Here is a 15,416-nt window from a genome sequence, read left to right as displayed (position 1 = left end):
TGCTTTCTTGTAACTGTTTAGGATTATAGTCACTGGGGCAAATTTGAAACAACAGGTCTGCAAAATAAGGGTATGCTACTACTTGTGAGGCTGTTTTGTTTCTGGAAATTATTGTTACTATTAAATTTCTATTCCATCCTTCCTCTCAAAGAAGCCCAATTACATTAATTTGGGAATGTAAATGAAAAAAAGACAGGATTTCTGTGTATTAAGTTATCACTTAAGGAATAAAAATTAATTATTTCACACTTCCTGAAGTAGCTTGGCAAGGCACCCACAATGAAAAGTTGGCTTCACAATATGTGAATTTATTTAACTTCAGGTTGCAATCCTATCCACCTGCTACCCTCGAAGGAAGCCCCATTGAAATGTATGGGACTTGTTTTGAGAAGACATGTTCTGTATAGGATTGCACTGTTAATCACTTAAAACGTAAATACTTACATCAGTTCAGTGTCCTGACTCCAGTCAGATTCACAAAAGCAATTATTTTGTTATAGTCTTTCACCATCTTTATTGCTCCCTCTGCCTACAAAGTAACTGGAAAGTAAAGCATGGTGAAAAGCGAAGATACATTCTCCTTTTTCAGGAGAACATGGCCCTGCTCTTTAAAAGAGTTTTACCCATTAGCAAGCATTTGTCATACACCCGGCAGGAGATGTGAACAGCATGCATGGGGAAACACGTATTTCTGAATAACCTTTACAGGAGCACTAAAGCCAATTGGGTAATTTACAACAATATAAAATATAGTGCAATATTAAAATCAGTTAAAACCGAATATTTCCTTAGGTGCACTCCAGCTCAAACATTCCAAAAAAAAAGAGTAAAGGCTTTGCCTTGGGTCTTTGCTTTTAGAGAAAGATGGGCAAGAAATATAGTCTGAAATAAGGACCCCTTTCTCACACGACAAACATCTAATAAAGTCAGGGTCACCTGTCCTGACTACAGACTCTGAGATGTAGCAACCAGTTGAAAAGTGTGTTTGTGTGTGTGGTGTAGGTCATTTCCCCAGCTTACTCCACCAGAAGTCAGTTAATCAGCTTGAGGAGACCCGGGACAAGGTGTCTTCTGGTGCCTTCTCCCAGTGCCACCCTACGGACCACCTGATAGGGGCATAGGAAGCTGCCTATCCCACCTGCACAAGAGCAACATTCAGGAGCTGACCCTAAAGGCTACCATTGCAGCTCCTTAGCATCACTGCCTTTACTTGGAACCTGGAGTGCCTTGAATACAGTATATGCATAGATGACAACCAGAAAGCATGCCCTAGATTTTGCTAGCATGATTAACATTGCTGTGGGATGATGTTTGTTCACCCATTCCAGGTCGCTGTGTTTGTTTGCAGTGGCTAGGACACTTCAAGTGAACTATATTATATATTAATTTTAAAACGTGTCACACATGTTATAATTTAAGTAACGCTTCAAAGTGTGCCTTAAACAAACACTTCAAAGTTTGTTCTTTACTAGATTTGCATCCTCCAAAAAGCTCAAGGTTCATGGTTTCCCCCCTCCTGTTTTACTGTCTCAGGAACCCTTTGAAGTAGATTAGGCTGAGATTGACTGGCCAGAAGGGTTGGAAGGAATTGCCAGTTTCAGTTCTCAGTTTCCCATTCTTAAATTCAGTTCTCCATATTTCTGCAACAATTTACGATAGATTTGTCTTTAAATGGTGAGCTGAATCAAATTTCTCCCCCATCCCTCCTGCAGGTGAGCTTCATAGTCAAGGGCTCATCCACACTGACCTTTAAAGCACTAGGGCAAAAAATGAAAAGGGCTCAGAGTTGGCGTTTTAAAGCGCAGACCTGTGCCTAGAAATGTGCCACAAAAGGAAGTCTAAATGAGCCCTCAGTGGTGATTTCAACCTTGGTCTCCTCTGTCTTAGTCTGACCCACTACATCCACAGAACAAAATGGAATGCTTTGTTCCCTTTTTTTTGGTCATTATGTAATGTGTGTGTGCGTGCGCGTGCATGCGCGTGCATGCAAGCATCATGGAGGTGCCAATAATATCAGAATATCTGATTATTCCCCACCCCCACCATCATGACACACAGCAAGGGGAACCCCACTGTGAAATACTACTTATATGCCAACACACATATGTTGCCTCATGAGTACACAATATAATGCTGCCTTCCATTCTCTGTGTACTTATGGTGCCCTCTGGTCAGTTCCTTTATTTTGCTTGCATTAGATCACAAGCTGCTTTTTGGCCCAAAATGCTCCAAAGCGGTGTGAATGAGTATAATGACAATCGGCTTTCAGGGTGACAATCTAAGTTCCTAGATCGTGGAAAGACTGCATGCAGACGGTCCCTGGTTCAGGTAATGCTAGGTAAATCTCCTGCCTGGTACCTTGGGGAGCCACTGCCAGTCAGTGTTGTCAGAACTGAGCTTTATGGGCAAATGGGACACCTTGGTATAAGGGAGCTTTGTATTATTGAATGGGTTTAGCTTTGCAAAAAAAGGGGGGGTAGTCTAAATGGCCCCCGTGCCTCAGTGATCCTATGATATATTTAGGATGGCACAGTTAACACATTGAAAACGTCCCTGATTGCAACGGATGCCCTTCCTATTCAGCAGGTTCTTGGCATTCTATTCACTGCTCACACCCAACCCCGCTAAATATTAATGCCTGTACTTTCTCACACACTAGTTATTTGTATATGTAAAAGCAGATTAACATGGGCTTCATTGCATGGCAGAGTAGGGCATTGTAACATTGCTTGCAAACAGGGACAGAAATAGGTACCAGAGACCACGGAAATGGGATGCAGAAATTCATGGGCCACGTTTTCTGCTAGCATTCCCCAAGGCCATGGAAGTATTTGCTAAAACGGTGGTTTTCAAACTGTGCCCTGTGGAGTTTGGGGACTCCTCTGAAGCTTACTGGGAGCTTCACAGCAGAGAAGCTTCCTAGGAGGATGCCTTGACAGCTACTGCTAATCTTTCCTTACCTTATCCACCCACAGAACAGTGTTGGCTGGGGGTATTCCAGCTTAACACACTCAGTTCATGCAAAACAGTGGCGAGGCTTGAAAGGTCACGACAAGGGCCTTCTATGAGCTGAGGCCTCATCTGCACTATACATTTAAAGCTGTATCATACCACTTTGAAAAGTCATTAAAGGTAAAGGTAAAGGACCCTGACAGTTAAGTCCAGTCGTGAACGACTCTGGGGTTACGGCGCTCATCTCACTTTACTGGCCGAGGGAGCTGACGTTTGTCTGCAGACAGTTTTTCTGGGTCATGTGGCCAGCATGACTAAGTCGCTTCTGGCAAAACCAGAACAGAGCACGGAAACACCGTTTACCTTCCCGCTGGAGCAGTACCTATTTATCTACTTGCACTTTGACGTTCTTTCGAACTGCTAGGTTGGCAGGAGCTGGGACTGAGCAACAGGAGCTCACCCCATCACGGGGATTTGAACCACCGACCTTCTGATCGGCAAGCCCTAGGCTCAGTGGTTTAGACCACAGCGCCATCTGCGTCATAGCTTCTTCGAAATAAACCTGGGAACTATAGTTTGTTAAGGGTGTTATGTGTTGTTAGGAGGCCCCTTTTCTGCTTAGAGAGCCACAATTCCCAGAGTTTCTTGGGAAGAAGGACCAATAGATACAGCACTCTGGGAATTGTAGCTCTGTGAGGGGAATAGAGGTCTCCTAACAATGCTCAGCTCCTGTAACAAACTACAGCTCCCAGGATTCTTTGGGAGAAGCCATGACTGTTTAAAGTAGTACAATTACTGCTCTGAATGTCTAGTACTGATGGGGTCTGCATGTAAGCACGAGAACATTTCTCCAGCATCCCCTGCAATGTTCTGAATGTCATGGAAGGCGTTGAGGACATAACAGTCAGGAAGCTAAACAAGAACTTAAGTGCCTCTGTTGAATGAGAGCAGATCAGACACAGGAAATGCCTGACTCCACCTGGATGTAACTAGTAAGTCCGGTGCCTTATTTATTACAACTGACCTATATTACAACATTATCCATACACTTTATCCATAGTTTGTGAAGAGCACCATTATAGTGCTCCCATTATAGATGGGAGATGTTATTTCTCCCTACTGTTTCCATATCACCTATTGATTTTTCCACTTCACTAGCACTTCAGTATCCGCAAACCTGCAATCAGCCTGATTTTGAAACGTGGTTGGGCAACTTGTCTGATGCCAAAGGCCATATGAAATAGGAGACAGCAACCGGAAGTCTGTTGGCCCTATGGCATATTTTGTTTGTGCGTAATTGGCATAGACTTCATTTAGCAGGTGCCAAACTCTCAGTGGCCATGTTTCCCCCCCCCCCTCACCGCCTCCCAGCCAGCTCACAGAGCTTCCGTATTTCTAGCCCCAAGTCTTCAGAATCATAGTATATCCTTTTTGTAAGAAAAGATTAGGGCATAAATAAGATACAGAACTAAGCAGGCACTAACTATTCAGAACATAGCACCCTTGGGTGTTAAACCTTAAGGACTAGGAACCTACTTCATTTTTTTTTAAAAAAAAGCTTAGTATATATTAGTGCTTTAATTGTTCCAGTTCTTATGTCCCTCATTCCATATTTTAGACTATTGGTACAAATGGGATCTGCAACAAAATGTTGCAGTGTGGACTGCTCCTGTTCAGCGTTCCAACCAGCCAGATATGACCTTTTGCAGGATATGGCATTCATTTCCCCCCCCCCCAATTATCCACAAATACCATCGCCATAGTCCGTCAGTTTTCTGTGTCCATTGAGCATGTTCAGTTCTCACAGGGCCTTTCTGATAGAATCCTCCCTCCCGTCTTGTTTAAATGGTTGTTGTTTTCTGGTACTTCTGCAAATCTCAGGGCTCCACGAGGCTCCAGATGACCCCCTCCTGTGTGAATGTGGTGTGTGCATGCGTGGGGGGCGGGGCGGGGCGGGGCGGGGCGCCATTTTGGCTACATATGCAACAGCACTGACACCTAAATATCAGAAATGGAAGGTATGATGTAACAGAGACAAAGCAAATGTCCAAAAGTTGACTCGACCAAGCAAGTCAGTCAAATTTTCTCCTGCAACTCACAGATATCACAGTGCTGGGAATTACCGGTACCTCTTCCTGAGACCCTGGAGAGCTGGAAAGATGGACCAATGGACCGACTTAACTCAAATTGTTCACACATTCCTATGGGCTGTGTTACACATTCAACAGAATGAAGTAGCAGACTTTGAGATGGTAGTATTCTGGAGCATTAGAGGTCGCATGTCCCCCACATAAACCACTCACCTCATGTAATAAGCTAGCATTTCAGGGGGGGAAGCTGACAGTCCCTGCAACTCATTCCTTAATGCAGGCATAGGCAACCTTGGCTCTCCAGATGTTTTGGAACTACAACTCCCATGATCCCTAGCTAACAGGGCCAGTGGTCAGGGATCATGGGAGTTGTAGTTCCAAAACATCTGGAGAGCCAAGGTTGCCTATGCCTGCCTTAATGCTTGCAATTCCTCCACTGTTGGAGGCAGTATGCCTCTGAATACCAGTTGCTAGGAACTGCTGGAAGAGAAAGCACTGTTACACTCAGGTCCTGCTTTCAGGCTTCCCATTATCTGTTTGGCTATTGTGAGAACAGCATGCCGGACTAGATGAGCCACTGGCCTGCCGCAGTAAGAGATTCTTTTTTCGTTCTTACATTCTTGATTAAACGGTGAATGTTGGCTGAGCCTCCCGCAGTCTGGTGGCGAAAAACAGAAGGCTGCTCATTAAGAAGCTGGTTTTGTCCCATGGTTTTACCTGTGGAAATGCTTTTCCGTGGCAACATTATCCTTCTGTTATTATCATGTGGTTGGGCATAAGCTTTCGGTGTTGTGAGTAACTGCTGAGGTGCTACTGAGCCACGTTACACACCAGTGAAGAGTGAGACATGGCAGTGGGACACCACAAGTGTTGAACCTACTTTCTTTTTGTTATTCAGAGCCACTCCAGTTTTAAGGGGACAAAATGTCCTCAGGTACAGGAGCACAGGAAGCTGTCTTATGAGTCAGGCCATTGGTCCATCTAGTTCAGTTCTGTCTACACCAGGCATCCCCAAACTCAGTCCTCCAGATGTTTTGGGACTACAACTCCCATCATCCCTGACCACTGGTCCTGCTAGCTAGGGATGATGGGAGTTGTAGCCCCAAAACATCTGGAAGACCGAGTTTGGGGGTGCCTGGTCTACACAGACTGGCACTGACTCTCCAGAGGTCCAGAGAGGTCTTTTCCCAGCCCTACCTGGAGATGCTGGGGATTGAAACTTCTGTATGGAAAGCAGGTGATCTACCACTGAGCTACAGCCCTTTTGGTGCCTGTTGCAAAGGACAAGATGGCAGCCATGTGTAGGAACCAGCTGGGCAGGCAATTGAATCTTACTTCAACACTGGGCATGGGTAGCAGCTACTCAGCTAGTGATCTTAGGGAATGAATGACAGGCCTGTGGCACACATAACTCTGATATCTTTGGAATTCCCTTCCTCATGAGGCTAGACTGGCTCCCTCCATGCCATTCTGCCAGCAGGTGAAGATTGTTTTATTCTGGCAGGCCTTTGGGAACTGGCTGCTTTTAAATAGTGCTGTGTGCTTTTTATTATCTCTGTTTTAACATACCATACTTTTCCGTGTATAAGACTATGATTTTTTTGCTGAAGAATGTTGTTTAAAATCATGGGTCGTCTTAGGTGTGACGTGGGATTGGTTGATGCCGTGAGCCGGAGATGGTCTGCAGTGTGTTATTGCTGTCTGCGTCCAGGGGTGCTGTTGATTGGGTGTTGCTGCGGCAATTGTGCGGGCAAAAGGTTGCTTCTCCCGGCGAGGGGAGAGACATTAGGAGGCTGTTGCTATGCGCGCGAGTGTTAGCATCGGCCAGGCGGGTGAGTGATTTTTGGCAAACCCCCTCCCCCTAAAAAAAGCTCAACAACTCTGTGCCATTCTCCGCAAATAAAACCTCAATCTTCCCCCATTTTCTTATTTTTTAGTCCCCCAAAATAGGAGGTGTCTAATACATGGGAGCGTGTTATACATGGGAAAGTACGGTATATACATTGTTTTAATTCCATTGTAGTTCGATTACTGTTTAACTATCACCTTAGCATTTTTATTTTATCTGTGTTTGTTTTAATTTTTGTAAGCTACCTTGAGTCCTGGTTCTGGGGAAAAGGTGGAATATAATTAAATAAAATAATATTATAATAATCTCCAACAGAGGAGAATGGCCAAAGGGCTTAGGATGAATGGCTTGGGGGCTGTCACTGCTGCCCATTAAGTTCATGCCTATTAAGTTCTGAAGGCAGACCTGCATGGGGAAGTTTTTAATGTTTAATGTTTTATTATTTTTTGTATATGAGGAAAGCCATCCAGAGTGGCTGGGGCAACCCATTCAGATGAGTGGGGTACAAATAAAAAAAAATATTATTGATTATTATGGTGGTTAGTGTAAAGAGAAGCAAAGCTCTTGAGAGGCTCTTTTGTTTTTTCCAGAACCAATGTGGTAAATTATGGGGGGAAGAAAATGACAGCCATCAACTAAATTGCTGCTACGCAATGTTCAGTCCTTGGGGACAGGGGAGTAAATGCAGGCAGGTGTTGACACAGTGAGTCTGACGAAGCCCAATACTGATGCTAGGAAAAAGGAAAGAGCAAATAACCCCAGGTGCTTAAAGTAAGTTTTATTACAGGCCCAATGTCTCGATAGTATTCCACATACTTGATGAAAATTGCGAGGAAGGATTTGTCCGGAACACATCTGGAATAAATTGGACCTGGAATAAATCCTATTTCAAGCTCCTGGACATTTTTTCTCCCCCTGCCCCCACCAGTGGTGCTGTCCCAGTTTTGTGGTTGGTTAACATGTTGGGACGCGGGTGGCACTGTGGTCTAAACCACAGAGCCTAGGGCTTGCCAATCAGAAGGTCGGCGGTTCAAATCCCCGCAATGGGGTGAGCTCCTGTTGTTCGGTCCCTGCTCCTGCCAACTTAGCAGTTCAAAAGTGCAAGTAGATAAATAGGTACCGCTCCGGTGGGAAGGTAAACGGCGTTTCCGTGCGCTGTTCTGTTTCGCCAGAAGCGGCTTAGTCATGCTGGCCACATGACCTTGAAGCTGTCTGCAGACAAACACCGGCTCCCTCGGCCTATAGAGCGAAATGAGCACTGCAACCCCAGAGTCGTCTGCAACTGGACCTAATGGTCAGGGGTACCTTTACCTTTACTAACATGTTGATGCTGGCCTGATGTTTATACTATTTCTATTGTTAATTATTGGAATGGAAATGGAAATTACATTTCTGCTAGAGGAGGAGGAGCTGGAGGAGGGCAGATTTGCCCTGTGTGGCTTTGATTGTTATATGTACTCTGTTTGTTATATGTATAAACAGAGGCCCTCAGCAAAAACCCCTTTGGCTGAGCAGGTCAATCCAGTCAAAGGTTGATGTATCTATGCTAGGGCAGGGCCTCCAGGCACCCAGATGCAGCATCCTGGTCTGACCACTGCTTCAGGGTATCATTCCCTGCCTTGCCCAGCTGGAGTGGCATGAAGGCCCTGGAGCAGAAGGAGGGCAAATGTTCGTGGACCATTCATCCTGATTTGCTTGCACAAACCTTGCATGGAGGTTAGACAATGCCTGGCTGCTGTTGTGACTGAGTGCTGTTGCCGTGGCTCAAGGTGAGAGGATGCTTTCTTGCCGGCTTCTTTTTTAACTGCAATATATCATCACACATTTATTACACTTGCAGAGAGAATTCCAAGGTAAACACACATTTACTGTAGAATCTCACACAGGGCAAATTACTAGCTGCTGCACTGGTCAGTAAAGATCACAGCATGTTTCCAGCTTAGGACCATATACTTTTGGAGAAGGAAGATTCATTCTTTTCTCTTTATAATAGGGCTAGGGAACACATCGTGGATTTCAAATGGCCATCCAGATTATTACAGGGAGGCTGCAAGCACCAGCTTTTATGGCCCAGGGATTCGGGATAAAATCGTGGGAATTGTAGCTTTAATTAAAAGAGCAAAGCCATCCTTTCACCCTCAGGGGGACATGCAAGCATAACTGGAGTGCGTACCTTAAAAACTAAGAACATAAATGAAAAGAACAAAGTGTTGTTGCTTTTTAATCATACATTTGTAATCTAATCAGATTATTTGTGGTATCTGATTTTTGAACTTTTGAGTTGTACTGGCAGCAGGCAACAGTGTATGAAGATGAATAGTTGGCTTTCAGTGACTGTGGAGGTGTTACAAAGATTTTTTTTATAAATTACACATATATAGTATGCCTTTCTTCCAAAGAGCTCAGGGAAATGTATGTGGTTCTTCCTTCCCATCATATCCTCACAACACTCCTATTAGGTAGGTAGACTGAGAGAAGGTTCCTGGAATCGTTGAATTGTAGAGTTGGAAGGGACCATGAGAGTCATCTAGCCCAACGTAGGGCTTGAACCCACAACCTTGAGATTAAGAGTCTCATGCTCTACCACTGAGCTGTTCTCTTCATGAAGGTGTAGTCAAATCTGAGAACATTTGTCATAGTTACTTCTTTACCTCCTTATAATAACTACTTCAATATTACCATTGAGGCAGCCCTGTTTAGGGAACCTTTTAATGTTTAATAGATTATTGTATTTCAGTGTTTTGTTGGAAGCCACCCAGAGTGGATGGGGAAACCCAGCCAGATGGGCAGGGTATTATTATTATTATTATTATTATTATTATTATTATTATTATTACCATCTATTATTTTTTTGCTTTTGTTGCTGAGGCAAAAACGTTTTATGTCATGGGCATGCATACTAAGTGGATAGTGTCATTATATAGTTTAGTCACTAGATGGCGCTGGACTCGGCTGCTAGCTTTGTGGAGTCAGGTGTTTCTCTTTTGTTCATGTTGCAGAGGGGCAATAAAGTTCTTGTTTGGGTTCCTGACAGATCTGTCCTCAAGGTCTTCCATGACACATATTATGTACTAACAATCCCTCATTGTATAGAACCAGTGAGCCCATAAGAGCAGATCCTGTGGAAAAAAATCACATGTGGTCTGAAACATTAGTGGTTATTGTGGGGGAATGATGTCTCCCACCCTTCCTAAGTGGAATCTCTGGCAGTGAACCATGTAGCTGCCTCAATATGTCTGTTCCTTCTGAACAGACATGAACAGGCATGTTCTGAAACTGGGGAAGGCAGATACATGTAGGCCCTGAACCACTACCCCCAAAAGTACCCCACAGTGCACCAGTATCCACAAGTGCCCTCTCTCAATGTGTTTTCATGCAGAATGTAGAGGATCACACAGACATGCTCCCTCACCAGGCTAATAACATTTGCAGGGGTAAATAGTCCTAGGCTGCAATATTTATCCCATGCAATCCTTAGGATCCTTTGATATGGAAAGACAGCTTATAAATTAAAAACAAATAAGTTGTAATAAACTCTTGGTTCTTGCTGTAGCCTAGTGTCTGCTGAGTGAAACTCATTAGTGATTTCTTGTTATATATACATTTATGCAGCTTCGTCCATGTATATATATTACGTAAGCTTTGAAGAGTTTCGTAAGCAGAAATGACAGATTTCTGCCTTGAATGAGCTTCCCATCTACATGTTGCCAGTGAGAAGATGGCAGAGAAAGGAGAAGGGGTTGTATGTTAATCTTGCATTTTAAGTTGAGATTTGGGCTTAAACATATTCCTGTAAGGAAACAAAAAGCAGGAAAAAATCTTTTGAAATCAGCCTACAGGTGCTGTTCAGTCAAGTAGTCGCCCAAACTCTTTGGAAGTGTTAACTTTGCAACTGGAAGGCAACAAAGATGTGGCACCTCAAATGCTAATAAATCCATGCTGGCACAAGCCTTTGTGAGCAAGGATCTAATAATTCTTGATGCATGAAGTGCTGTCCTCAACTGGCAGGCAATTTGTCATTTGTAACTCAGGCAAGGCACTTCATGCCTCCTTGCCTTCTGCCAAAGCACTTGGGGAATAATTAAGTAGACTTATTAAGACACTCATTACTCCGTTGCAAGTTGAATTTCGACATGCTATGCAGTGCACACTCGGTTGATGATCAGGTACTAGACACTCTGGTTGGCTGTGTTAGGTATGTGCACAATTCTTGCAGAATATCAAAGAAATGATATTCTTGGTCCTGCTCAAGGTATTAGTTTATCTACATCAAGCTGTCCTTAAGATTACGGCAATCTGACAGTAAAACTGTGTACACTGCATTATTATTCTAACTGGCCTCAGTATACCTAAAAAGGGTGAGACACACACACACACACACACACAGAGAGAGAGAGAGAGAGAGAGAGAGAGAGAGAGAGAGAGAGAGAGAGTGACCAGATGCAAAGGAAGGAAGGAATTCTGTACAATGAGAGCCAGAGTGCGATAGAGGTTAGGGTGTTGGACTAGGATCAGAGAGCCCCGAGTTAGGGTTAGGGTTAGGGTTTCTCTGCAGGGTTATGTTTTCCCACAGGGTTCGGGTTCGGGTTTTCCCGCAGGGTTATATTTGAATGTGATTTTAATCCAGAGCTTCCACATCCATATTCCCCGTTTCCCGCTATTTGCTGTTTCAAGCAACTGCCCCTCTTCATAAGCTACTCCACATAAAAACACCTGCATTAAATAGAATTTTAAAAAATGGACAAAGGCGTTCACAGAAAGCTGGCTGGAGTGCTTTTAAACTGGAGCAGATGTCTTTTTTGGGTTTTCTGAGGATAAGGAAACTTAATTTATTGGGAAGAAAGTTTGGGGCAGCAGTTGTTTCCTGTGAACGTTGTATGCAGAAGGGAGAATTAAAGGATGCACAAGGGGCAAATGCTGAGGGGTGGTTGGACCCAAAGTCATCTGGTTTAGAAACTCTGGGGCAAATTAGCATTTTACAGATTAGCTTTTAAAAATCTGATTAGCTTTTGAAGAGTGAGAAGACCTTCATATTTACCCTGCTTTCACTATGCTTCTTGAGTGATCAAAAAGGTGCTAAACACCCACACACCAGGATTATGGAAATAAGTGTGGCAAGCCCATTATCGCATCATTCCCAAATTGCACAGGTATCCATAGATCAAGCAGGAATTACTCAGCAACTCCCACAGAGATGAACTAATCTCAACCCTTTCCCAAAGTTACTGCAGAGTGCTGACACAGGATTTCTAGGGCTCTCAGCTTGGGCACAGCTGGAGAGGGAGCAAAATGCACTAGATGGGGAACATCATGAAGCTTTAGACGGTCGGATCCGCATGTATGCAAATGTATACGTTTCACTTCAACTCTGTGCTATAGTAACTTCTCCCCTTAACATTGCACAGGATTAAAATGTGCTGCGCTGCCCCCCCAGCCTGGGTGTGCAGCACTGGGGCCTCTAGATGTCCTTTTTTTGTGCATCCAAGATTATCCATGCTCATGATGGTATATTATGGGCAGGTACGGTATACACAATGCAGCTTTCAGTACTGTTTGCCTGCAAAAGGTCTAGGACAGTCATACTTCTTCGTTTCTGGTCAGTGCATGCCCCATAGCTGTCCTCCTGAAATCCTGTAACCTTCTTTACCACAAATGCTCCTTCCAAATTATTTTTTGTCCTGCTTTGTTGCACTATAGTGCACCAGAGGTTGATAATGCAACTACTCTGAGGAAGCATCACAGTGCAACTAATCAAGCACAATAATATGTGTGCATGGTCCAGTATGAGTCCACTAAGGCAGCATTATTACATCAATGACATGCTGCAGAAACCCTGATCGTTGAGAGTCTGCTCTATTTTGCTTTGTTCTAGACCTTGAATATCTACGGTACTATCCAGAGACAGGTGCAAAGGCATTCAGTTGGAATTAAAGAACAGGGTGCCTCTGAGCACAATCTGAGCCAAGGAATTTGTTTTCAGTACCAGAACTGTTCACAGGCCTTTCACACAAAAGTCCACCCCTGCTTAGCTTCCATCATTTCATCAGCCTCATTTAGACAGGGAAAAGTTATATTGTCATTGCTTGTGTTAAACAATCAGGAGTAGTTAGAAACCCTCGCCGATCCTCTAGAGCAGGCATCCCCAAACTGCGACCCTCCAGATGTTTTGGCCTACAGCTCCCATGATCCCTAGCTAACAGGACTAGTGGTCAGGGATGATGGGGATTGTAGTCCAAAACATCTGGAGGGCCGAAGTTTGGGGATGCCTGCTCTAGAGATCTACCAGCAGTTCTTGATCTTTCTCCTGCCCATCTCGTGCTCTGCAATGCTGGAGCATGGAGGATTCCAATCTTTCTGGCAACCTGAGATCTGGGGCGGCAAGGAGTGTTCCTTCTTTGGACAGACTCATTCAGAACTTGGGAAGGTGCTCTTATTGTGCTTCAGCCTAGAAATTTGGCAAGACTGAATGATTTTCATTTTCTGCCCCGTAACAAGAAACCTTGAGAATCAACAGTTGACATTCATTTGATTCAAAGCCAGATGCCAAACTTGCACAAAAGAAACCCACGATTGTTGCTTCCCCACCCTGTTGCTAATGAAACGCTCAAAATATAACAGAATATTATAAACTGTAAATCAGAGGGTGGGGAACCTTAAGCCCTTGAGACTTTCCCTAGGTCACAACTCCTTTTGAGTCACACCCCCTACTGGTTTCGCTACATGCCTTCCTTGTATGTTTTTGCCAGGTTGGACTGTGCCCCTGAACTTTGAGTGGATGCTTGCCTGGATGGAGGAAAGAGAGGTGTGTGTGTGTGTGTGTGTGTGTGTGTGTGTGTTTGTGTGTGTGTAGAAACGAACCTATCATAGGTCAAAGGTCAATTTACATTCATTGCCCCACCTTTGCCTCTGGTGCTGCCCCCTACTGGCACGTGGCCCTCGGAAGATTGCTCAGAAGGGAATGCAGCCCTTGGTGTGAAAAAGGTTCCCCATCTCTTTTGTAAGTAGCCATAGGAAAGAGAGAGGATAAGGTCTGATTCTTCTTTTATGTGCTTTCTTTGGGTACTTCACTTACTACTGTAGCTACTCAGGCAGTGACTGAATATTGGGCTTTTTCAGTAGTGGCACCCCAGCTTTGGAATGTCCTTCCCAGCTATAAATGCTTAGGACATGTTTTCATACTTATTTGCCTTTAAAATCACAATATAGTTGTTTTTAGCTTGAGTGTTTTATTCAGAACTCCTCTTCTTCTGTTCCAGGCCCCAGCTGTGCTACACCTTTCAAGCTGTATCATACCATATTAAGTTATTGCTTCCCCCAAAGAATCCTGGGAACTGTAGTTTCTTAAAGTTGCTGAGAGTTGTTAGGAGACCCCAATTCCCCTCACAGAACTATAATTCCCAGAGTTCCCTGGGAAAAGAGATTGATTGTTAAATCACCCTAGGAGTTGTAATTGCAAAGCCATGACTTTAAAGTGGACTGGTACTGCTTCAAATGTGTAGTGTAAATGGGGCCATTGCATTTCTTGTTTTGTTTGATTGTTGACTGCCCCATGGGGTATTATTATTATTGGAATTATTTATTAAGTTTCTATACTGCCCTTCACGCAAGGTCACAATATAAAAACACAATATAAAAACACAAACTGCATACCATATTAACAAACAAAAACAATACCTCCCACAGTTTAAAAGGCCACAAATTGTTTAATTAGCCGAAGACTGGGATAAATACTGAGGTGTATGTATGGGGGGCAGCAGTAGCTGGCCATTCCTATCAGTTGGAGTTGTACATGCACAGCCAGCATGGGCAATAGTCAAGGATGATGGGAATTGACAAGGAAACCTGACTTCAGACCATCTAATCTACTGGGTCACAAACAACCTTCTGAGTATATCAAAGCTTCACCGGGATGAGTGTTAGACATGAACCTTTATTTGGACTTAGGGGTGTATGGCGTGTTAGGAGAGGGGTAGTACCTCCTTCTGCGGTAGTCTAACCACCTTTGGTCCTCACCCTGCACTCTGCTCTCACCTGTGGCTCCTAGAAGCTGCCAGCATGTGACAGTGGCCACATCCCAGAGGACTGAGTGGATGAGACCAATGGTGGGTCCAATGGTCAAGAAGGCAGCTGTAGATGGAAGTAAGGGGCAGATGAGGCTCGCCAACCTGGAAAGGTAGCCCGTCTAGGAAAACTGATCCTAAAACTCTGCTGCCTTGCAGGAAGTCTTCAAGAAAATAAAAGGCTAAGGAGTTAACCCAACACAAATCCAGAGTAGAGTTCCTAAGACAGTTGGATGGCACCAGCTGGTGCCAAATGGATTGCTTTTCTTTTCTTTGGACCATATCCGTGAGGCAGAGAGGAGGGTCTTGTCATTTGGGCACCTCCATACACACTTCCCAGGCTTGCGCACCACAGAAGGTGTCTTCGGTGCTGCTAACGCAGCGGTTTGACTTCGCTCCCGGAGGCGCACTCCATTGTCTCTTGAGACAGACAGATGCCAACAACAGTTGGTCTTAATAAAGGCA

At 44.2% G+C, this 15,416-nt stretch overlaps 1 protein-coding gene across 2 annotated transcripts in view; it reads left to right on the top strand.

Annotated features, from left to right (window-relative positions):
* Positions 1-15,416, top strand: part of CRYBG2 (crystallin beta-gamma domain containing 2) — a 62,119-nt gene that overhangs the window by 12,713 nt on the left and 33,990 nt on the right. The window contains exon 1 of one of the 2 annotated variants that reach the window (XM_088672344.1): positions 8,510-8,660. The exons of the other annotated variant lie outside the window; for it this stretch is intronic. Coding sequence (XP_088528470.1) covers positions 8,602-8,660 — 59 coding nt within the window. The 5' untranslated portion in view covers positions 8,510-8,601. Of the gene's footprint in view, positions 1-8,509; positions 8,661-15,416 lie in introns of those variants that run through there. 2 annotated transcript variants of the gene reach the window in all.

The sequence above is a fragment of the Zootoca vivipara genome, chromosome 6 (genome assembly GCF_965207765.1).
Source record: "Zootoca vivipara chromosome 6, rZooViv2.hap1.1, whole genome shotgun sequence".
Lineage (NCBI taxonomy): Eukaryota > Metazoa > Chordata > Lepidosauria > Squamata > Lacertidae > Zootoca > Zootoca vivipara.
This window is presented reverse-complemented; position numbering and strand designations above follow the sequence as displayed.